The 24,968-nt window shown below is 48.7% G+C and overlaps 1 protein-coding gene across 7 annotated transcripts in view; it reads left to right on the forward strand.

The window, feature by feature from the left end:
- Window positions 1–5,157: 5,157 nt before the first annotated feature.
- CDK5RAP2 (CDK5 regulatory subunit associated protein 2) overlaps window positions 5,158–24,968 on the forward strand; it is a 171,049-nt gene continuing 151,238 nt past the window's right edge. For 6 of the 7 annotated variants that reach the window (XR_009251448.1, XM_058694351.1, XM_058694355.1 and 3 more), the window contains exons 1-3: window positions 5,304–5,487; window positions 14,665–14,732; window positions 17,735–17,802. Coding sequence is in view for 6 of the 7 variants with exons in the window: in XM_058694351.1 (XP_058550334.1) it covers window positions 5,429–5,487; window positions 14,665–14,732; window positions 17,735–17,802 (195 nt within the window). In the remaining variant the exon portion in view is untranslated. Of the gene's footprint in view, window positions 5,488–14,664; window positions 14,733–17,734; window positions 17,803–24,968 lie in introns of all 7 variants that reach the window. The other variant, XM_058694350.1, reaches the window with a different exon arrangement.

Raw genomic sequence — 24,968 nt, forward strand, 5'->3', positions numbered from 1 at the left:
ATTTATTTTTGAAAAATATTTGTTTGTTTGTTTATTTACTTATTTAGAAAACGAGCGGGGGAGGGGCAAAGAGAGAGAATCCCAAGCAGGCTCCACACTGTCAGTGCAGAGCCGACATGGGGCTCAAACTCATGAACCGTGAGACAACGACCTGAGCAGAAATCCAGAGTCAGAAGCTTAGCCGACTGAGCCACCCAGGCGCCCCTTAAGTGCATCTTTTAAGCTGCAAAATGTCCAGACAACTGATTAATTCAATTATCTGTTTTTTGCCTACGGCTATTGCTGTTTTACATATTCAGATGTGCAGCTGGGAAGGGTGCTGGATAATTTTCTCATAGCCTTTGACTCTCTCATAGCCAGCCTCTGGGTTTAATTTTTTTTTTTTCTTAACATTTATTTATTATTGAGAGACAGAGAGAGATAGAGCTTGAGCATGGGAGGGGCAGAGAGAGGAGGAGACACAGAATCTGAAGCAGGCTCCAGGCTCTGAGCTGTCAGCACAGAGCCCGATGCAGGGCTCGAACTCACGGACTGTGCGATCATGACCTGAGCTGAAGTCGGACGCTTAACCGACTGAGCCACCCAGCCTCCCCAAAAACAAAATCTTTAAAAAAATACGGAAGGAGAGGTAACTGGGTGGTTCCCTTGGTTGAGCGTCCGACTCTTGATTTCAGCTTGGATCATGATCCCAGGGGGGTGGGATCGAGCGCTTGCCTCAGGCTCTGTGCTGAGTGTGGAGCCTGCTTGGGATTCTCTCTCTGTCTCTCTCTCTGCCCCTCCCCCTCACTCATGCTCTCTCTCTCTCTCTCTCTTTCTCTAAAATAAAATTAAAAAAATTAAAAAAATATAGGAGGAACGATGGAAATAGCAGATCACCAATTGGCAAGTACCACTGTTATAATTGTTTTAGGGAGGAATTATTAATGGATGCTAAAATTAGTGGCTGAAAGTTTGCTGAAACACAGGATATTTGCATAGTCTCAAATATCACCTCACGAGATTCTTATTAATTACAAAAAGAAAAGAAAAAGAGAAAGAATAATTTTACCATGGAGAATCTTAGCAGATACCACCTTAGCAAGGGTCTGAGTCAATATCACCAGTTGCAAGACATATGTCAACATTATCTGCCTCCTGATACCCCGAGAAAGGTACAACATCACTTTTGGGGGCATTCTTCCCCAAAGTGCATCACCTCTCCATTTAATCCTGAGGAAACGCCACATGAACCCAAACTGCAGGATGTTCTATTAAGTAACGGACAAGAACTTCGTGCGGGTGTCAATGTCATGAAATCCAAAGACAGAGGAACTATCACAGACTGGAGGAGAGTAAGGAGGCATAATGAGTAAATGCAGTGTGGAATCCTGGATTGGATCCTGGGCCAGGAGAAGGGCATTCATGGGAAAACTGATTACGTTTAAATAAGGTCTGCGGTAAATAGTGTGGTATCGATGTAATTTCTTATTTTTGACGACTATGCCATGGTTATGGAAGATGTTAATGGATTAGAAAGCCGGCTGACGCCTACGCGGTGCATGTTTTGTACTGTTTTTGAAGGTTTTTTTCTGAGTCGAATTATTTCTAAATGAAGAGCTAAGAAGAATGGAAAGAGAGGAAGGAAGAAAGAAACAAAGAAACAAAGAAACAAAGAAAGAAAAAGCAAGTAAGTCTTTGGCAAGTCTCTTTCCTTCCCTGAGCCTTAGTTTCCTCGTCTGTAGAGGGGGGCACTCGCTCCAACGTGGATGTATTCATGCTACAAAGTTGTTTTTGCTGTGAGTAATGGCAGCTCACGTGTCTTGATGAGATGGTTGAACTGCTACAGCTTCAGGAGGGTTCTACCCTAATGAGAAACATCTGGCTGGAAGCGACTTCCTCCCAGCCATTCGCTGTGACCTGGCCCAAAGAATAATAATGCCAGCTTTGTGGCGGGGTGGCTGTTGTCAAGGAGAGGGCGCCAGATAGCACAAACAGCTGGTGGGAGTGACATCATCTCCAGGCCTGGCAGAAAGAAAGGGCAGGATGAGACACAGACGGGGCAAAGGGCTTCGTCCGTGACCGTGAACATGGGAAAAACAACTTCCCGCATAGGCTATCCGTTGTCAATTGATGCTGTTTTCAGTTTCCAGGTTCACTAAAGGGTTTAGCACACACCATCCAGGAACACAGTCATTTGCTAGACAGGGCGATGTATTCATCGGAAGGAGAGCTCCTCACAGGCTCTTTCTTTATAGTTTCCAAAGCATCCAATTAGATAACGCAGCCATGTGAGCCCAGCACTGTCTGCCCCATTTTATGCATGGGAAAACCAAGGAGGAGCAAGGGGAAGGGACCCCAGTCACGGGATAAGTTGGAGGACTTTCCAGAGTCAGAATCCGGCTGCCCTGACTTCCAGCCCTGCAGTCACACTGCCCACACTAACATACACCTCCTGGCCACCTGGAAGCAGTGGCCCGAGGAGAAGAGTCCGGTGAACACATCACTGAAATGCTGTTTTCTGGGTGTAGACCTCACCTCTCCCTCCTAGATTCTCAAGCGGAGAAAAATAAATAGGAAAGACAGGCGGCCGGAAATAATCAGGGCATTGGAGTTTAGAGGGACCTGGGCTCCAGTCCCAGCTCTGCAACTGACCAGCAGTGAGACCGGGACTGGGTTATTTTTACCTCTTTTGGTCTCAGTCTTCTTATCTGTGGGTAAAACGGTGATGACGGTCGCACCTGTTCCAGAGGACTCTGCCGCGGGATGTCAGCGAGGTGACGCCTTGTGACATGCTGGACACAAGGCATACGTGACAGACGCTCAAAATGTGTGAGTCCTCTCTCTCGTTTCTGTCCTCAAGAGCTTTTCATCTGTTGGATGGAAAGCTAGTTCTTTCACTTGGGAAGTGATGATTAGCAACTCAACCTCCCTCCCCAGGAACAGAATGGGTGGTGTCTCAGTGGCTTTGAAATAAACACAAAGAGCAGTGAGGTCCTGAGACATCCATGCAGTCCAACCTTCTGATCTTAGAGATGTACGTACTGTAAGGCCCGGAAGAGTGGTCTGCAGAGATCACAGAGAGTCAGTGGGCAGAACCAGGGCAGGCATCCCCCCCCCTCCAGCTGCCCTGCTTTTGGACACACTCAACTCTTTGGTTGAACTTAGCACCGTTCCAGGCGTCGAGGACTGCCCATTCCCTGGGCCGGGGCATCTGATGTGCCGACTGGTTCCTGCCCACTCTCTCTTTCAGGCTGTTGTTTTGAGGGTTGTTGATTTAGGGGTGGGTGCAGAGCTGGCTAAGGAAGAGGGAAGGGGCAGGACCATGGGTTTTGTAGACTTCACTGAAGGTTATAAAGGATTGGGACGAGTGACTGACGGGATTACCATCGACGGGGCTACTAAAGCCGTCTCAGATCATCCTCACAGCCTCACTACAACCTTGCGGGACAGGTATTAACCCCCTTTTCCAGACTGATGGGAGCATTCATTCAACATCTGTTTTAAAACACCTTCTGGGTGGCAGGCATAGTGTTGGGGACATAGCAGTGAACAATTCAGGACACAGTTTCTGCCTCATGGAGTTTCCAGGCTAGAGCAAGAGGAAGAATTTTTTTTTTTTTTAATTTTTTTTTTTTAACGTTTATTTATTTTTGAGACAGAGAGAGACAGAGCATGAACGGGGGAGGGGCAGAGAGAGGGAGACACAGAATCGGAAGCAGGCTCCAGGCTCTGGGCCATCAGCCCAGAGCCTGATGCGGGGCTGGAACTCACGGACCGCAAGATCGTGACCTGAGCCGAAGTCGGACGCTCAACCGACTGAGCCACCCAGGCGCCCCGAGTGGAAGAATTTTTTTTAAAGCTTGTTATTGATTTATTTTTAAGAAAGAGATAGAGAGCAAATGGGGGAGGGGCAGAGAGAGAGAAACTAAGAGTCAAACGCTTAACTGACTGAGTCACCCAGATGTCCCAAAAGGAAGACTTTTTTTTTTTTTTGAAAACACAGAAATACATTATTGCAAACTGTGATTGCCACAAAAAAATCTGAGTTGCTAAGAATACAAGACAGGCCTTGATTTACGTTAGGGGGTTAGAGAAGGTCTCTTTTGGAAAGTACACTTCCACTCAGGCATGAGGAAACTGAGGCAGAAGGAGGACTTATACGTGATTACAGGGAAAGTCACCATCTACCTGCTCACCCATCTTTTCAGGTCATTTTCATCCAGGATCCTTCTTTTTTTAAATTTTTTTTTTTTTTTAACGCTTATTTATTTTTGAGACAGAGAGAGACAGAGCATGAATGGGGGAGGGGCAGAGAGAGAGGGAGACACAGAATCGGAAGCTGGCTCCAGGCTCTGAGCCATCAGCCCAGAGCCCGACGCGGGGCTCGAACTCACGGACCGCGAGATCGTGACCTGAGCTGAAGTCGGACGCTTAACCGACTAAGCCACCCAGGCGCCCCTCATCCAGGATCCTTCTGACCGCCTGCAGAGGAAGGTAGCAATGCTGAGATGGGGAGAGAAAGGTTGACTTCACTGACCCAGCTCTGTCAAAATTATCTGTGTTTAGTGATTGATCTGTGCATTAAGAACGGCAGCCAGCGTTGTGGAGAGCCCCGATCTAGTTGGCAGGAGCCGTGCGTGTGGCTGCTGTCGACATGCTTACCGTGCACGGCTTTGGGAGATTCATTTCCTCTCTCTGGGCCTCAGTTTACTGATCTCAGGTGCGCTTGAGCCCTAAAAGGAATAAGGGATCCCTGGTGAGAGATTGGAGGAATGTTTCCGACCACTGGCTCAAAAGGATGAGCTTATTTGCTTCAACCTAAGTGTGCAAATGACTGCTTGAGGTGGGATTCCACAGGTAGGATTCTTTTCAAGTGACGCAGCCCTGGATTATCTGAGTTTCAGCTCGAGGCGGAAGCCTTTTGGAGGCACAGACCCTAAGGTTAGGGGTCATTATTCTAGAGAAGCACATACTGGGTTAGGAACTTCGAGGGTCGGTGAACTTTGAGGGTTGGGTTCCCATCTCCCGCTTAAATTAACGGACCGAGGCCTGCCTTTGCCCTCAATAAAGATGGCGCGTGCCCTGGCCTCGGCCTGAGTGCCCTCACAAAAAATGGCAGCCTGCCTTTCTTTCCTTAGTCTTGCTGGGCAAGTGCGAATGCTCTTGCCCTTAGTCAAGATGGCACCCGCCCGCGCTTCCCTGCCCTGCCTCTGGCCCCTGCTATTCGGCTTCACTACGCGCGCCCCGATGACCCCGCCTCGTTTCCGTAGGAAGAAGCGCCGGGAAAGATGGCGGCGGCTGCGGTTTGAATTCCAGCGGCGCCGCCAGAGTCCGAACAAGAGCAGGATTGGAGGGGGCGGGGACCTGGGGAGTCTGCGGGTCGCGACAGCCGAGGGAACCAGTTGGCGCCGCCGCCACGGACACCAACGCCACCACCTTCTCTGTGTCCATGATGGAGTCGGTGTTGGAAGAGGACGTCACCCTCCCCGGGACGCTCGGCGGCTGCAGGTGCGGCCCGGGCTTTGCAGGGGCGCGGTGACGCGGCCGGGATTCCCGCTGATGGGGGGTACACCCTAACGGAGACTTGGGGGTTTGCTCTTGAGGGTGATTGAGGGCTTCCGGACGGGGGCAGTGTGTGGGTTGGGGTCTTGGGGTGGGTGTCTCGAGCACCTATAGCAGCTGATACTGAGTGTGGGGTCGGGGGTGCGGGGTAGGGGTCCTGACCCGCCTCACACCTCCGTCGGGTTATTTCGAGACCTGCTTTGAAGAGGGTGTGAGGGTCAAGTAGGGGGTTTCCTGAAAGAGGGTGGCGAGGGGGACCTCTGGGGGTGTACCATTAGTAGGGGCTGGTTGAGGGGCAGCGCCCTTGGGGGCACTTGAGGTTCATTCTGATTTGGGGGTTTGCTTTCATCGTGGGGAGGTAGTTGGTTTGTCCAGACTTTGCTCACCGGCTCACATAGTGGCCACCAAGACGGAGGCAGTGAAGTGCAGCGGTTAAGAACCTTGGCTGGAGTTGGCCAGAACTGGATTCAGATCCCACCCTTTAAACCGACTAGTTGGGTGACTTTGGTAAAATGATTTAGCCTGTTTTCCCGTCTGTAAAATGGGACTAGTAGTAATATCTACCCAACGGAGATGGGATGAGGAGATTAAAAGAGAAGATGCCTTCCCAGTGCTTGGCACAGAACCGGTGCTTGAAAATTGATCCTGTGTTATCATTACATCCTCATCATCATCAGTACTACAGTTTGGGGAATGAGGGCTGAGAGTGGCCTCCCGATGCACCTGTCCCAAGAGGCTGTTGGAGTCCACATTGCTGGTGGGGCCCGGTGGCTTTCTTTTTGGCAGGAAGGCCTGACAGAGCCCCAGCCTGCTCCAGGCCTGGGGCCCTTTGGTTTTCTGGGCCTCCTGCTGGAGAGTGGGGAGAAGGATGTGGACGAGAGCCCTGACTGAGAATCTGCAGTGTTTATCCAGCTCTGCCAGGGAGGGGCTGCTGGTTTTCGTCAACAGACCCTCAGTGAAAGGGTCCCCTTGTTATCTACTGTGCAGTCCGGGGCAATTTTAAGAGTGACGTGGGCACAATTAATATTTATGCCTAGACAGCAGGCATAATCTGGTCCTATCTTGGGCAAACCTGGAGAGGCGGTTACTCTTGTTTGAGAACCTGTTATGTATCAGGCGCAGAGCAAGGCCCTTGGCAGCTCCTGCTTGATTGGATCCTGTGGTAGTTCAAGTCCCTTTCTCTTCATCTTACTACCACCGTCCCAATCTTATTTGGGGACGACCTCTCACCAGCACTGTCCTTGATACTAGAGTTTGAAAGCCTTTTTAAAATGTGAATCTGATAGTCTGCTGCATTGTATGTTTAATGCTTCTCTGTGCCAGTAAGATAAAGTCCATTGTTTTTCTCTCATCTCTTCCTGTCTCAGTGCCATCTGACCCACACCCAGGTGGGTTTCGATCCCAGTTCTCTGTTTAATAGCCCTGTGGTCTTGGGCAAGTCTCTCGTTCTTCGCTCGCGAGCCTCCGTTTTCATCATCTGTGAGATGGGTGAATCTGAAGGGGCTTTGGCCGGTGTCTGACACGGAGCAGCAGCTCCACAAGGAGCAGATCCTCCCCCTTGTCTCTTCTCCCTGCCTTCGAGGGACCCTGACTAATCTCTTCCCTGCTTCAGACCCTCCGTGGCTCCCCACGCCCCTCAGGGTGAAGTACTTTAATGTTGCTTCCAAGGTCCTTCATTAGCCTGGCCCCATTGACCTCAGTACCTCCTTTGTCCTTTCTGTCCCTCCCTGTCTCCTCCCCAAACACTACCCTCTGCCTGGTTGCCAAACCCTTTGTCACAAATGGCCTTGCCTTGTTCTTTCTTACTGTTGGGCCCGCGTACTCACTCTTCCGGCTGCCCGGGTGCCTTCCCTGCTCCCCTTTGCCTTATTAAAGCCTCTTATTTTTCAGGTCTCAGTTAGATTTCAATGCCACGCCTCCCCCCCCACCCCCCACCTGGGCCCTCCGCACACTTCCAGCCCCCACTACCATCACTGACCCCAGTCCCTGTCCTTATTGACCTCATTGAGTTTTATTGACTGACGCTGCTCAGTAGAAATATATCGTGAGCCATGTATGTAATTTAAACTTTTCCAGCAGCCACGATGAAAAAAGGTAAACGAGAAACAAGTGAAATTACTTCTAGTAATATATTTTATTTAACCCAATATTTCCGTGTATTGTCATTCTAACTCGCAAACAATAACAAAATTATTAATGGAATATCTTACATTCCCTTTTATGTTACAAAGCCTTTGAAATCCGATATGCAGCTCACACTTAACGTCACTTCTTGATTTGGATTAACCACATTTCAAGTGCTCAGCAGATACCTGTGGCTGGTGGCTCCTGCCCTGGGCGGTGCAGGTATGACTGCGACGTGTCTGTCGCCCTGATTAGACTCTGGCCTGTTTGAGAGCAGGGGCTGTGTTTTGTTCATCTTCGTGACTCCACTTCCCCAGCTGGTATCAGGTACATAAATGGGAGGTGACAGTTTTATCCTGTTTTTACAGGTGGGCACACTGAGGCTCAGAGAGGTGAGGTGGATGGTCTGGGGTCCCACAGAAAAGCACATGATTGAGACCATTTAAATCCAGGCTTACTGACTCCAGAGCCTGGCTCTCAGTGTCCGTCCTGCCTTCGAATTAGTTGTCTGAACCATTTCTGAGAAGATCGGGAAGATTTTAGGGAGCTACTGGCACTTGGACCAGCCCTGAAAGGGCGGCCGAAGTGTCCTGAGACAGATAGCTTCTCCATTAGATGGTCACGGTGCAAGAGAAAAATCCTGGAATAAAATCACCTCTTTTTATTCTAATATGAGCACCCTTCTGCTTGGTAATTTCCAAGCCCCAGTTTTAGAGACTAAACCGAAGTCCAGTTTGTCCTCAGGCTTTTGTTGAATCAGGTCAGTGTGTGTCATTCTCTCCAAACCTGATCACCTGTGGGTGCCCCAGAGAGCTCCAGCCCCTTGAGAGTCAGGCTCCCATCCCAGGCCCGGGAACCTTGCCCAAGCTAAGGCCCTCGATTAAGTCCTGCCCGGGTCGAAAGAAACCAGGCTTTGTACTCAGGATGACTGGTTCTGAGTCCTGCTTCCCCCAGTTACTAGCCGAGTTGCTTTCATAGTTCACTTAACCCTTCTGAGACTGAGTTTCTCTTCAGTGATAATATCTATTTGTTGGGTGACCATGTGGATGAAGCCAGGTCGTATGGATTATGTGCCTGAGACCCACTGGGGGTGCATGAAATGTTAGCTGTTTTTGTTTGACTGTTACGGCATCGCACTGTTTCCTGGACAGAATCCTCGGTGCCCACGACCCTGGATTTGTCCCTTTGTTTTTATGCCCAGGGTTCTTCCTCTCTCTAACTGTGAGCTTCCTAAGGCCTGGGCCCAGGCTTGTTCATCTGTAGGTTCCTTCAGTGCATGACCATTAAGTGCTTGCTGTCTGGTTAGGGGCAGACCAAAAGGATATGTTTTCCTGTAAGTTTGTGCACAGTTGTACTTCGTCAGGCAGAGAATGCCTTCATGGACTTCTGTGGCAGGAGGTGGAAAAGGAAGATGGTGGAATGAAATTTAGGTGAAGGTTTGAAGGCTTGATCCGAGGCTGATCTTGGATCTCGTTCCCAGTGTGAGGAACCTGTTCCCAGTCCCCAGTATAAGCTTAGTAAGGGCCGGGAGCATGTCTGGCTTGATCCCGACTGTGTCTTCAGACCTAGAACCACGTCTGGCACATAGGAGAGGATCAACAAATGTTTGTCGAATGAGCCGGTTTTGTTCACTCTCTAAAAAGATAAATACCATGTAAGTACAGGCTCCATGTTTAGTAGTGAAATGCTCCTTTGTAATAGCTGTGAAAGAGCGCACACACAGTGTGTCCATTGGTAGACTTTCTGGAACACAATTTGGTGTCAAAGATGTGCCCATGTGTGTTTTTTAAAAACCACTGTATTGAAATACAGTTTGTATGCCATAAAGTTCACCCATTTAAAATACACCGTTCAGTGATTTTCAGTATATTTACGGAATTGTCCCATCATCACCCTGATCTCATTTCCGAATAGTTTCCTCGTCTGAAAAAGAAACCCCGTGCCCGCCCATCAGCCGTCACTCCCTGTCTTAGCTTGGGCTGCTGTAACAAAAATGCTGTAGACTGGGCAATGTATGGACAACAGAATTTATTTCTCCAGTTTCTGAGACTGGAAGTCCCAGGGTCAGAGTGCCAGCATGGTTGAGTTCTGGTGAGAGCCCTCTTGCGGGTTGTAGACTGCTGACTTCTCACCATCTCTCCACACGTGGCGGAGAGCAGAGAGAGGAAGAGGAACCCTTGTGAGGGCACTAATCCCATTCGTGCGGGCGCCACCCTCCTGCCTTCATCTAACCCCACCTCCTCACTCATTCATTGGTTGATGACATTTGGGTGGTTTCTGCTTTTTTGGCTGTTGTGAATATTGTTGCTACAGACGTTTGTGCACCGGTTTTTGTGTGGGCCTGTGTTGTTTCTCGTGGTCATATATCTGGGGATAGAATGGCTGGGTCATGTGTTAACTCCGCGTATGTTCGACATTTGGAGGAACTGTCCAACACTTTTCCAAAGGGGCTGCACCTTTTTATGCTCCCACCAGCAGCGTATGAAGGCTCTTATGTCTTCACAGCCTTGTGGACACTTCTGGTCTGTCCTTTGATCGTGGCCATCCTTGGGGGCGTGACACGATATCTCACTGTGGTATCGTTTTGCATTTCCCTAACGACTAATGATGCCGGACAGTTTTTCTTATGCTTTCTTTAGCCGCTTGTATACGGTTCACCCTTGAACAACATGGGGGTTGGGGGCGCGATGTCCCACGCAGTGGAAAATCCACTTGTAACTTTTGACTCCCCCCAAAACTTAACTACTAATGGCCTATTGTTAACTGGAAGTCTTAGTCATAATGTATACAGTCGATTAACACATATTTTGTGTGTTATATGTATTATATACTGTATTCTTACAGTAAAGTAAGCTAGAGAAAAGAAAATGTTATTAAAAGCACAATGAAGAGAAAATACATTTACGGTACTGTTCGGTATTTATTGAAAACGATCCCCGTATAAGTGGACCTGCGCAGTGCTACTTATGTTGTTCAAGGGTCCACTGTCTTTTCAAATCCTTTGCCCCTTCAAAATATGTGAATATATTTTGACCTAGCAATTCCACTCCTTTTTACCTTAGAGAAATTCTCATGCATGTGCACAGGGAGACCTGTATGAGGATATTCATAAAGCATTGTTTGTAAAAGGAACAAGTTGGAAACAAATTGAATTACCGTCAGGGGATCGGGTAAACACACATCCTTTCCAAAGTGTATTTCAGACTGTGACCCATTGACAGCTCATGAAATTCAATTTAGTAAGTTGCAGCCAGAATTAAAAAAAACAGAACAGTACAGAATGGAAAGCACTTCAAGAATCAAGGCTAATATATTTCCGTCTATGGGTCATGGTCAGTAAAGTTTGAAAAACACTGCTGTCCAATACTTTGTGGGAGTTAAAGCATGAAGGTAGATCTGTTCGTACGGTCATGAAAACATCAGGACACATAAAGAAAAGATGCTGCAGAATAAGACACACAGCTGCCATATCTTTGGCTATTGTAAATAATTCTGCGATAAACATAAGGGTGCATCTTCTCAAATTAGTGTTTTCGTTTTCTTTGGGTAAATGTCCAGTAGTGGGATTACTGGGTCATGTGGTAATTCTAATTTTAATTTAAAAAGTTTTTTAAAATGTTTATTTATTAAGAAAATTTTTTTTTAATGCTTATTTATTTTTGACTGAGAGGGAGACAGAGCATGAGCAGGGGAGGGCCAGAGAGAGAGGGAGACACAGAATCCGAAGCAGGCTCCAGGCTCTGAGCTGTCAGCACAGAGCCTGACGCAGGGGTCGAACCCACGGACCGTGAGATCATGACCTGCACCGAAGTCGGATGCTTAACCGACTGAGCCACCCAGGTGCCCCTCTAGTTGTAATTTTTTGAGGAACCTCCATACTGTTTCCCACAGTGGCTGTACCGGTTTGCACTCCCACCAGCAGTGCATGAGGGTTCCTGTTCCTCCACGTCCTTGCCAATACTTACTTCTTTTCTCTTTGATTGTAGCCATTCTGACAGGTGGGAGGTGAGACCTCATTGTGGTTTTGATTTGCACCTCCCCTGATGATGAGTGATGACGAGCATCTTTTCATGTGCCCGTTGGCCACCTGTATGTCTTCTTTTGTCTGTATTTTCTGTATTTATATATTTCTTCTCTAAGAATACATAACACGTAACGAGAAGTGGCTTGTCAAGAGACAGACAGAGGTGCACCCGCTGTAATTGTTTTCTGAATGTGACGCCCGGTTCTATTCCCAGCTCTCCCAACGCCTTATCAACGCGACGCTTAGTCCTCTAGACCTTGTTGGGTCTTGTGGTGTGAATGGACGGTGCCTGCTGCCACATACAGCACAGAAAGTGACTGTGCCTTTTGGGTGGTGGTAGGACCAAGACGGGAGGGCGAGGTGGTGAAGCACAGGTGAGCGTCTCTTCATTTGCTCGACAGAGAGTCCATAAAAAGCAGCCTCAGCGGCCGTGCCCTGTGCCGATCACTGGAAGTCCTCTGCCTGGGTTCGTTTGGAGCTCGCCACGTCTTCCTTGAGGAAGGTGTAAGGGGCACCAGGGCGGTGTAGAGATTAAGGGCATGGGGTTCGAAATCAAGCCAGCTTGGGTCTTTTCAGCAGACTGACTTTTCTGAGTTTCTGTTTTCCGCATTAAAAAAAAAGGCAGCCTTTAAAACCGCCACCTGCTGTAGAAGGGCCATGGTGAGGCTTCAGTAGGAGGCTGCCCATCCTAGTGGGGTGCTCGTTCACTGTGGGTGCCCCTGCAGGGAAGGTTGTTAGATGATGCTGTATCTGGCGTGTGAGGAAACCGGCGCTGACCGTGTGCCGCGTTCGTATGGGAGTTTTGGGCGGCCCGGGCACAGGTTAGCGGTGACATGGACACAAAGAAACCTGGATTTTGGTCTCTGCTTCGCTGATAACCCCTTGTGATTTTGAGCAAAGAGGTTCCTTCCCCTTTCTGCGCCTTAGTCTCCCCCATCAATACCATGATAAGATTGTACCTCAGCCCTCTGCTTTCGCTTGCATAGTTCTGATTTCAACCTAGGCCTAAGGCTAAGAGTGAATGATCCGAGTGGGGAGAGGGAGCCACTTGAAGCTGGAGGGTGACTAGAACTGACTGGAGATTGCAGATGACAGAGATTCATAGCATTTTAAAAGTGGGTATGTAAAACCCAAGTGGAAATTTGGCAGGAACCAGGCAGGAACTTCTGCATTAAATAGCGGTTTCTTTTAATAATTGGGATGTCAAATGTCATTTTTCAGACTTCATTGTTTGCCTCTTGGAAACTTGTCTGAGACCAAATTCTTTGGCTGTGCCTGCCATGTAGTTTTCAACCGTGGTTGATCTTGGCTTGAGTAACTGATGGGCCATTTCAGCCAGTGGTGGTAAGTTAGTGGCTGTGGTGGAGAGAACCCAGACTGGGAATGTAAGACCAGACGTAGGCTAAACTTGACCGGTAAGCTGGTGTATGACCTAGGGCCCCTAGGCCACCATCTGCAAAGAAGGTGGTGGTCGAACTTGATTTGAACTTTTACTATTCAATTTAGAGAACGGAGTGTCTCCTTCTACTGATGCTTATTAGAGGGAATGGAGAATTATAGAAAATTAAAATGGAGGAAATCTCTCCCATTTTCCTACAAATGAGGATTTTTAATATTTTTCTTTGTTTTTTAATGGATGTGTAGCCCAACTAGTTTCCAAGAAGGATTTGAGGTGACCCTAGTGTACATGTATTTAGTTTTTCATAGTTGAAGGCACATTCTACTGAAGTTTTTCTCAGTTATCTTTACAGCAGACACATATTATGTAATCATTCTTGTGATGTTGGAATTTTGTGATCTCCGGTTTTTTGCTCGGTTCTGACCACAAAGATCTGTTGCCAACGCCACAATTTGGTGATCAGGCAGAATTGTCCTAGGAACAGGATGGATTTGGATTTAGAAACATGGAGAGAACACTGCTGGGAAGGCAAGCTGAGTGTCCCTCAGTCTCTAGTTGATAGCTTGGGACGGGGAAGCATTATTGGGGGTTAGACAGAAAAGGCTTGGGTTCTTGACTTGGTGGCTGTGTGACTCTAGCCAGGCCGCTGAAATTATCTACGCCGTGGTGCCCCCCTCTGAAGACGCGTGGCCTCTCGGGCAGCTCTCACGATGGTAAATCTTTTGTAAATTACAAAGCACTGTATGTTTCATGGTGACAGCAGTATTTTGCTCCCATTTAAGGAGTGCCCACAATATGCCAGGTACCTTGCTGAGCACTTTGTGTCTCGTTTGATTGCCAATTACTTACGATGTAGCTGCTGTTCTCCTTTTAGGGAGGAAGGAAGTGAGGCTTGGAGAGGTATATGGCAGAACTTCGAATAGAATCTGGGGTAGTGTCTTTTGTGTCAAACCACGCCTCCTATTATGGCTTAGTTTTCTGTCAGTGTCTTCAGATCCTCACTTAACCTATTTTTATAATTCAACCGGTAAAATTTCTTGGATCAGTGAATTTTGCATTTTTATGTGACGTTCTTAAGGCATCTGAGTTGGTGCCTACGTCTTGGGAGCTTATTTTTGGTTGTGAAAAGCGTATTAATAGCAATAATACTAGGAATGACAAAACCAGTAGGTAACCATTTATTGAGTGTTGTGTGCTGAGTGTTATAAACATTAACTCATTTAGTGTTTACAGGTAGAGGGTTGGTATCCCCATGTAAAATACGCAGTGGGACTCAGAAACACGTTTATAGTTGGCAAAGTGCTTCTGCACCGAGCACATGAATGGCTCACAGAACACTTGATATACGAATGAATGGATGAATGGATGAATGACCATCCTTACTGAAGGTCACTCAGCTATTAAGTGTTAGAGCCCCAGAGCCTGAGTTCTTAACCTCTGCGCTTCATGTCTCCCGGGTCACTCAGCTGTGTGTCCCTCATTGGCTGCGGCCTGATGATTGTCACGTGCAGTCCAGGCAGTCCTGATGGTCTGTTCAAACACTAACTCATCTCCTCCTGCACATGCTCTCTCCTAGTGGCCTTGTTCCCAATTTACCAGACGACGTGGATGGCATCAGCCCCATTGCTGGTTTGGGGAATGGTGGTAAGTATACAAAGCCGGGCAGTCTCTTGAGTAAGAGCGAGGGAAGTAGGCACTAGACCATGAAGGCCTTGTGGCCTTGAGCCTAGGACTGGGCTTCGATGTCTCCGGGGCCCAGGGCCTCCCCTGGCATGGCTAGGTGCTCCCCATGGGCGCTCGGTATTTTATATACCTACTGAGTTGCTGTTCACCTCCTCTCTTAAACACGGGCCTGGAGGAACTGATGTCCTCCAGGCCCTGTTTCGGGAGTTCTTTTGTTGCCACCAGACGCGTAGAGATTCAGCCGGTGTTTGCTGAGCCGAGCGCCTGCGTGGAGGCTGCGTGTCGAAGTGGTGACCTGGTCAGGTGTGGAGGGCCTGCTGCCCCCTGCCGCCGCGTGGCTGCAGGCCCTGAGCACTGCCCTCTGAGCGCGGTGTGCCAAGGCCTTCCCGGCAGGCCGCTGGCTTCCATCTGCTGGCCGAGGCCCAGCATTCCGACAGCAGCCTGCCCTTTGGAGACAAATAGTTGGTCAGACCACGGGACGCGGCGCCGAGGAAATAAGCAGTCTGTTGTGCGGAAGCTGGGTTGCGAGGAGCGTCTCTGCTGGGCAGCTCGGCTTTTGCTAAGCATTCTTCCCAAGTTTTGTTTCTGAAAGAAGCGAATGCTATTAGAAGTATCTTTGGGAAGTGCTAATAATATGCCTTTTTAAAATATCTGAAGAGATATTTTGACTTGTGGGTTGTTTTTTTCTCTTTTCCAAAGCGAGGCGACTTGCAGAAGGAAGTTTTTAGAACAGACAGTGTAAGTGTCCTGAGGTTTATTTCTGGAGAATACTTAAAGGCCACCCTCAGGTTTTCCTTCAGAACCTGTTGACTTCTACCTTACACACAAAATCCAGCAATCTCTATTCTTCCTGCCGAAAATTGATGGGCCTGCTCCTTGCTTCAGTCCACAGTGTTTGTACATCGCTCTGTGCCCAGCCTGGGGCTGAGCACTGGGATCCAACCTTGAACGTGGTCACAGTCAAGCCTAGAAGATAGTTCAACAGAGAAGTGTCATGGCAAATCATATAAAAAAAGGTGCTGTGAGGGAGGATGAGGGGGAGGCGGTCAGGCAAGAGTTTAAGACATTGATACTGGAGCTGAGACTTGACGAACGAGTAGGACCTAGATAGGGACGCAGGCCTCGGCAGAGCACGGGGTGTCTGAGAGCCAGGGAAACAGATCTGTGTGCCCTTGTCTGCTACACAGGGTTCTTTACAGTGTGCCCCTGCCCACCTCCACCTCTGAGCCTCTTGTGCCCACTGGTTTCTGAACGCCATGCCTGCCTCTAGGCCTTTGCCTGTGAAGTTTCTTCTTCCTTTTGCCTTCATCTGCCTGCTGCCTCTTTAAGACTCACCTCAAAGCTCACCACCTTCTTTGGCTCTCCCCAGGTTCACTTTGGTGTTCTTTCCTCTCTGGAACTTACACATTTCACTTACTTCATTTATTCCTGTTGATTGGTGACTTTAAAAACCTCCAGAATCAGACCCCTTCTTCCCTGAGTATCATCTTACTACCTGTGCTAAGCCACCGTGATCTCTGGCCTGGATTGTTCCAGTACTCTGGCTGGTGCCCTTGTCTCCCTCTAAGCTCCTTTCAGTCTGGTCTCGGCAAGGCAGCCCGAGGGAACCTGTCGAGACCCAAGTCCAGCCATGTTCCTCCGTAGCTTGGAGCCCTCTGGTGGCTCCCCAGTCCTGAGAAGAGCCTATAAAGCCAGGCACAGCCTGCCCCCCAGCACCTCCCTTACCTCCTCTCCTGCGGTCCCATTGTTTAGTGTCCTCCGGGCCCCTGCGGCTGGTTCTTACATCCACTGGGCACCCTCCCACCTCAGGTATCTCCCTTTGCCCTTTTCTTCAGGTCTGCCCAGAGGACACCTTCTCAGTGAGACCTTCCTGATTTAGCCACCTTACTTAAAATAGCAATCCTCACCCCACCCTGGATATTTCCAATCCTTCGCCACTGAACTTTTCTCCATAGCCTTTATCTCTTTTTAACATTCTATCTAATTGCCCTCTTATTCTGTTCATTGTCTGTCTTCTCTCTTGAGACTGTCAGCTCCATTTGTTTCATTTCCTGACGTGGCCACATCTAGAGTGGTGCCTAGCAGAGAGGAGGCCCTCAATGCATATTTGTTGGAAGAATGGATTCATTCATTTACTCAGTGCACATTTCACCCAACACTTAAAAAGCACCAGGCACTTTCTACAGCGTGGTACCAGTTTGTCTGCATCTCTGTCTTGCCTACTAGATCGAGAGCCTTTAGGCGGGATCAGTGTCTCTCTCACCATTGTTTCCCCAGCACTAGGATGGTGATTGGCACAGAGTGGGTGTGCGATGAATGTTTGTTGGGGTAGAGGAGCTGTGAAAAGCTTTGGGTGGTGGCAAAGTCTGTAATCGCCCTAAAGCAAGGATGGGGCAGTTTTCAACCTGTTGCCTGCTTTTGAAAACACTTCTTGGAACACAGCTTCCTTACTTATGAATTGTCTGTGGCTGTTGTGCTCCAGCAGAAGAGTTGGCCAGTTATGACAGATTTTAGGCTTTGCTTATGGCCTACAGAGCCTAAAATATTGATTGTCTGGCGTTTTAAGAAAAAATTTGCCAACCGCAGGCAGTTAGACATGCTTTAATTGCTGACACGGGAAGGTGGTATCCCGTTCAGTGAAATAACTTCCTGACGATCACAGAGGAAGCACCTATCGGGACAGTTGGGGTTGGCCACATGCCCAGTGCGTTTTGTGGGTTTGTTCTCCGACAGGTTACACTGGGGCTCCTTGAAGTAATTTGTAAATACCTGAAATATAATGGTTTAGAGCTTTCCCTGGACTCAAGTCAGTAAATCACAATAGACAGAAAGTGCCAGCAGAATGTACTGTGGAAGCTGTTCATGTTTTTGTTTTTTTCTTTTCTGGGCTCTGTTCCCTAACAGGGATGCTGGGTGGTTTGCGTACCATGCCGTTTTCCTGTGTCTGTTTTACCTTTTTATAGTGCTCCCAAATGTGTCCGAAGAAACAGTGTCTCCCACCAGAGCACGGAACATGAAGGACTTTGAAAATGTAAGTGGAGATACCAGATCATCATCCCTAACAAATCACGTCTGCTGCCGTGGTCCAGGCAGGCCCAGGCGGGAGCTGTATTTCTTGCGAGGTGTCGAAGCTGGATCACGCCAGAGTTGCGGGCGGTGCTGGCTCTTGGGGGCGCTCTCCGTACGGCTGTTCCCTACCTGTGCAGCCGGCCCTTCTGTCCCGGGCCAGATGCGGGTTCTGACAGGACCAGCAATTTCCAGCTTTGGGGAGTTTGACGTATTTCTGGGGTCCTGAACGTCAGGATATTACCATACTACCCAGCGGAGAGGCGCTAATATTTGCCAAGGGCTTCCCTGTAACGTGAGGCATGTTATTGATGGTCCCCACTTAATCCTTGCTATAACTCTTTGAGGTATTTTACATTTTACAGATAAGTCGTAAGCCTAGGAGAGACTTGTTTACAGTCACGTAATACTTGAGTGGTGGGGCTGGGATTTGAATCCAGGTTTTTAAGGATTCCAAAACCTTTATTCCTGCCGCTGCTCTGTGCCACCTCCTTGCTTTTCATAGGCTTCATCTTTGTTGCTGTGGAACAAAACGCGAGCAGCCTGCGCCCAGGGCGGTTGTGTATAGCATCTGAGGACGCCTTACGTGGTGATGGATTTGGCCTCCATGCTTAGTGTCTTCCCACATTGTGTCTTCCATTTGTTAACAGAGGGGGTTTGTTGTCAAGGAACAGGAAAATAAGGTTATTTTCCCAATTCCAATTCTCCTTAACAAGTTACCTGTTCAGCGCTCTCATTTGTCATGGGAAGAATTAGACCCTTCTTCATTTGCAGCCAAATGAAATCCATACTATGCAAGACACAGGAGATATTTATCAGGGAGAAGACGGAGGACGGAGAGAAGGACGTTCCACAGTTACGTCTCTCCCTCCCCAGTTGTCTTTACAGAACAGAGCGGTACTGTCTCTGGATTTAATTTAGAATACTCATTACTGCTAATAGTTATCTGCAAACCACCAGTGACCAATTGAAGAAATGACTTGTCAGATCTTTAATGGAAACAAGTAATTTCTGAGCTTTGAGTTGTTCTCATTTCAACTGTACAACTCCATCTATGCTGTGGGGTCTGGGGCCTCAATCAAATGAGATTTGATTATTCCACATCGTGTATAATTAAAACGTGCTCTGCTATTAAATGGCTGTTTCTGTTTTATCCTCAGAGTAAGAATAGCCACTGTTTATTGAGCTCTTGCTCTGAGCTGGGCACTTGAAAGATTTAGCTCTTCATGTATGTTACTTTAATATGGAAGCCGATCCGCAAGACACAGAGTTATTTAATTTTTGAAGGGCACGGCTTTGAATTTTATTCCTAGGTGGAAAAACTTAACAGAATCTTAGAATTTTCGTTTCACGTGTTATTGTCTGCTTTTTGAGCCGGAAGGAATCTTAGACTTGAGTCCGACCCTAGGAGAAACTGAGGTGCAGGGATGTGACCTGGCAGACCGTGGCCCCTGGACCCAGGCTGCCTGCAGGTTCACTGCTCACGAGTGACCTTGGGCCAGTCGCGTAATCTGTCTGCACTGTCTTTAGACTGGGGATGTTGACAGTTTCTGCTTCTTCAGTCTGCTGGCAGGATTAAGTGAGCACCTCTCGGCCCGACGCAGAGCTCCTCCTCCTCTTCACTGTTGTTAAATTCGTTATTAGTTTTTCTACTCTGCCGTGTGATTCAAGTGTCCCTTCTCCAGATGGGTTCTGGATGACCTAAATGCTGTTGTTCTGGAAGGCGAGAGGGAGTCTTCTGTGCCGATACATTTCAGGATTTATGCTTTTTCTTTATGGCTGTGGTCCTCCGGCTGCTGTTAGGTTTTTATGGCATTAATATTTTTTATTGTAGCATTTTCAAGAGCAAATTCTGCTGTTGAAATTGAAATGACCACAGTGTTCCCAGTGTCTCCCTTTCAAGTCTTTATGAGTCGCTGAAATGTTTCATTTGGCCTGAGCTATTACGCGCATGAGCTCTACGCAGAGGTGGTCCGAACTTTCTGTGGGATGCTTGTAGGAAATGCTGTTGGCGTCGAATGCTAATTTTAAAGTCAGCATGCATATTAAGGAGGGGCTGGAATACTTTTGATTTACAAGGAAGTTCATGATTCCTCTTATGCTAGTCTCAGCTGCTGGGTAACCGGACATCAGGGTCTATTAGCTAAGGTCTAGCAAGACCTCGGCCTTCTTCTGGTTTGCTCAGAGTTCATCCATTCATCAACAGATACTTTCAGATATATGCTCTGTGCCAGTCTGTGGTCTGAGGCTCGGGAGTCTGCAGTAGATTAAGACCAGGGAGGTTTCCCTGTCATGAGACTCACAGGCTGGTTGGGGAGATAGATGGGAAAATGGTGCAGTGACAGAGGGAAATACAGAGCGCTGTGGGGCACAGAGGAGGGCTCTGAACCTGGCTGGGGGGTTTCAGGGAAGCCTCCCTGGAGGAAGTGTTCCTTGAGCTGGGCCATCAGGGACAAGTAGGGATTAGCCAAGGTGAGAGGACTGGGAGAGCATCCCAGGCACAGGGACTCACCTGGGCAAGCGCAGCGAGAGGTGTGCTGGGCGCAAGGAGTTTAGGGGATTGTAAGTTCCCGTTGGCTGGAAGGAGGCTGTGTCAGGGGGTCCTGAGAGCAGTGAGGCCACTGAAGAAGGTAGGGGTCAGGGGTCTCGTATGTTACCCCGCTTTGGTTGATCTTTGTCCTGAAGACGAAGGACGGCCGGTGGGGCATGCTTATCTGGGAGGGAAAAGACCAGAGTTGTACTCTCAAAAGCCCCCTGGGCTGGAGGCCTGGCAACAGGCTGTCACTGAAAGGCTGCTCTGTGGGGTGGTGCTGGAGCTACGTGGCTGTGGTCGGGAGAGGTCAAGAAGTGAGGCTGAGACTCGGATCTGGGGGAGACCATCCCGTCCCTTCGTTTGACACACGGGCGCTCTGAAGCCCAGAGAGGGCGCTGACTCTTCCAGGCTGGGAACCAGGTCTTCCACACAGGCGGCCTTTCCTGCTGTCCTCTGCTGTCCCCTCTGTGTGAAAGCCACTTGCCTCCTTGTGGGTCTTTGCATTGCCGATCCTTTGTCTATACCTGCATCAGGTGAGGTGGTAATCACCTGTAGGGCAGGCCTTAGGGGGAGGAGCTGGCAAGTCTGCCTGTCTTACTGGTCCTTTCCAGGTGACAGCGCAGTGGGGGCTCCCGGACCGGAGGAGGCCTGGCAGAGGCAGCGTTTTGTAAGACACTGTGCTGTGTAGTGTGGCCTGTTCTGGGTACTCAGGCAGTCAATTTCTCTTTCTCTTTCTCTCTCTGTCTCAACATTTTTTCGGTGAGTGGAGGAGACCCAGAATCTGGATCAGTATATCCAGTCCAGGTAGCTATCTTTATCTGTATATAGAAGAATTTAATTCTGGCTTTTTCTGTGACCTTCGGGACAGAGCATGGCATGGGTAGCTTTCTGCCTCTCTTAATACTGGTGGACAGCATTATTTCACGACTACTAGTTCAGAAAGACTTGTATTAAAAGGAAGGGCTTGAACCATAATTTACATAATCTCTTAGTGTGGGACATTCCAGGTTGTTTTGAATTTTTCACTCTTACAAAGCTTTGATGAGTCTCTTTGTGTAGGTCATTTTACAGGTTACGTGATTATGTTCTTAGGGTAAATTCTGCTGCTCTTGTCTCATACCCGCCTGCCCGAGGTGCTGGTGTTCTGTGCCCAGGCCCCTGTTCCTTTGTGTTCAAAGTTCCTGGTCTCAGCTGAGGCAGGCGGAGACCCGGCCCTGTGTAAGGGGCTGCTTCCGTGTTGCTGAGGTCAGCACATGCCTCCTTCCCTCACAGCCTGTGCTCCGGCCACACAGCCTGCTCTCACTAACCCGCACGGGCAGGGCCTTCTCCGTGCTTCTCCCTCTGCCTAGAATCCTTTTTCCCTCTCCTTGAGTGGCAGGACCTTCGTGTCTCAGCTTGAAGTGTGACCTTGTTAGAGAGGCCGCCCCTAACTCCTTCCCCAGCTCTCTGGAGACCCTCATTATCTTGTCTGACAGCAGGCACTCAGCACCGGCCTTTTCCACCATGGATCTTACAACTATTTGTACTTGGGTGTTTTATTTGTGTGCTTGCTTAACGTGCGTCTCCTTTAGCCCTAGTACTCAGCGCCCGACAGGACGGTGGGCGCTTGATAAGTATTTGTTGAGTAAGTAAATAGACAGACGAGCTTGTAGAAGAAACTAGATCTGTACATTTTGGTTACCTTGTCTGTAAAATGGGAAAATAATTTTTGTCTCATTGGGTTGTGATAAGGATTGAATCGGGAATGCCAGGACCGTGTAGTGGGAGGGGGACAGAGCTTGTAGTCGGCGTGGGGGCACGCAGAGCCCGCCTTACAGGAGAGCAGGCAGCAACCAGGCAAGCCGAGGCTAGGGACGCAGCGTGAGGGGTGCGTTTAGAACGAGGCAGGAGACCAGGAACCGTGTGGATGCGAGTCCGTGGAAGGGGCTGAGGACTGTCCGTAGCTGGCAGACTGCGTGCTGCAGCCACTCTCCGTGGTGCTGGCTGTGTTCAGGATGGGGCTGGCCAGCACCGAGGGCCTTTGGATTCCAGTTTGGCTTGTGGCCGGGGGAATGTCTGGTCGGTGCTAAGCGCCGGGGTTCACCCGCGCTTCTGGTTCATCCTTGGCCTCCCGCTTACCATTGAAGGCTGTGTGTTCTCATACCTTTGCCCTCCAAAAACCTGGCCAGATGGCAGGCTGGGCAGTGTAAATTTTTACAATCTTTTTGAAGGCCATTTGGAAAGAGATTTTTATGGTCATAAAAATAGTATTACTCTTGAGCCTCGTAATCTGTTTTGGGGGAAATTTGTCCTAGGGAAACAACCCAGCGGGAGGAAAATGCCGTGTGCGTGAAGCTGTTTGTTGCCACATTGTGTACGGTTGGGAAAAATTGGGACAAGGGAATTATGTTTTACATTTGTTATCTCTCTGTCTTGCAACAAGTTCCTGAGGAAGGTGTTTCACAGATGAGGAAGCTGAGGTTGGAGAGATCAAATGACTTGCCTGTGAGCTTGGTGTGTTGAGAAACTGGAAAGAAGGCTTTGATGGTACAGCCTGTCTGCTTTCCACGGGACATCCTGAAACCATAAATGCTCAGCAGAGAAACGGCTAAATCACTGACTGTGAATCAGTTCAGTGGTACCTAGCGCTGTCATTGACTTGATACTTACGTGCGGTTCTGCAGCAACGTGAAAAATACTGAGGATGTAATGCTAGGCTGGAAGGAATATAAAAGGAGTTGGTTTCATAATGTAGGTATATTCCAAGTGTTGCTTGGGTCTCAGTTTCTAAATTCTGTTACTGCTGCAGTATTGTTTGTTAATAAGCAGATGTTTGCCTAGTAACCGTTTTTATGATTTGAAGACGCGAGGGAGAGTATTGGACTGATTCCAAAGTGTCCTCCTCATTTTATGCACCTCGTTGAGCTGTTGCTGGCAGAATTACCTCACGTGCGGTGTTGTCGACCAGAGATGAACTTGGAGCGGCAGGAGGTCATGGTTTTTATGACGTCTAGGTGAGTGGTCTAACAGTTTTTAGACTTTCAAGGAGCATAAAAAAAGTTGACGGTGGCCCAAAAGATGTGTCTGATGAGGGTTTGAGTGAGAAATGGCTGTCCTCCATTTCCCGCTTGCCAGGTGCCTTAGCTCATGGTGTTGTCACGACACTCCCGTGAGGTGACTGATTTTTATCCTTATTTATAGATGAGCCAACAGTGGCTCAGAGATGTTAAATAGTTTTTCCAAGGTCACATGGCTCACAGGTTGGTGGCCTTGGGAGTTCAGTCTGTTTCTGTTGACCCCATGGCCCCCTTGCTCTTAGCTCCGGCTGCCTCGGGTCCAAAGATGCCTTGGGGTGAGCCTCAGCTTTGGGGACCCCGGCTCCAGCAAGCTGCTGAAACCGATCACCAGAGTCAGGTGAATTGCTGTGATTTCAGCGGGGCCTGGTTGGAGTTGTCCTGATTCTTTCCTGCGTTGTTGGATTTTGTCTGTCTTCCCTTCCTGATGGAGCTCTAGGCCAGGCAAGGCTTTTGGCCGAGGGAGGCAGGCAGGGTGACAGCAGCTCCTTCAGAATCTGTCCTGCTGCGCACTGGGGCCTCCCTCCAGCTTCGGAAAGCACCACCCCATAATCATGTTGGGACGTTTCCCGTCTCAGATGACTGCAGTTCCACAGTCGCCCTGCGGCTCCGGGGGCTGGGATGTGGCAAAGTACAGCTCACGCGTCAGCTTGCTTGTCAGCGTTAGGTTTCTAAGTCGTGTGTGGTGGGTTTTATCTTGGGGGGTTTTTATTCCTGGTGTATGGTAAGCTGTTTTCACTTTTTCCAGCTCGAGGTTTTTGTTTCTTTTTTCTCTTCTTGAGGTCAATTCTCTTAAAGGGGGAGATACAAATGAGAAAAATATTAATATATTTTACATTCTTGTACTGTGCTAGGCACAGTACCAAACGTTCTAACTAATTTCTTTCAATCCTGTAGTAGGTCTCTGAGATAGGTATTCCTTTAATCTGTAGAAAGGAATCCAGGCGCACAGAAGGATGAACTTGACTAAGGTCCTACAGCTAGTAAGGTGGTCTGGATTGTATTCATTTATTCGTTTGTGCGTGCGTTAACAGAGGTCGACTGAGCATCCCCTGTGCTCCAGACACTGTGCTAAAGCCTTAAGGGAAACAGCCATAAACGGATAATATCCCTGTCCCCAAGTGGATTATATTCATGTAATTGGCATGATAATAAATAAAGGAGTACAGATTGTGAAAAGTTCTAGCAAGAAAACCAAGAGTTCTGTGTTCAGGAGTGACTCAGGTGGCAGTCACAGTGGTGGGGACCTCTTGAGATTGGGTAGTTGGGAAGGGCCTCCGAGATGGTGCCATTGGAGCTGAGGCATCGGGCACGTGCTGTGGGAAGAGCTGTGTGGGCAGGCAGGGGCTTGGCTTATTTGAGGACCAGAAAGGAGGCCGGTGGGGCTGGAACATTGCGTGACAGGGTGATAATAGGACGAGGCTGGCGAGGGGAGTGGGGACCAGATCATACACCTCTCTGTGCCCATGGCAGGGAGTTTAATTCTAAGAGTGATGGACAAAAAGCAATGGGGTGATCTGTACTAGATCTGAGTCTGAAGACCGT

This window comes from Neofelis nebulosa, chromosome 12 (genome assembly GCF_028018385.1).
Source record: "Neofelis nebulosa isolate mNeoNeb1 chromosome 12, mNeoNeb1.pri, whole genome shotgun sequence".
Classification (NCBI taxonomy): domain Eukaryota; kingdom Metazoa; phylum Chordata; class Mammalia; order Carnivora; family Felidae; genus Neofelis; species Neofelis nebulosa.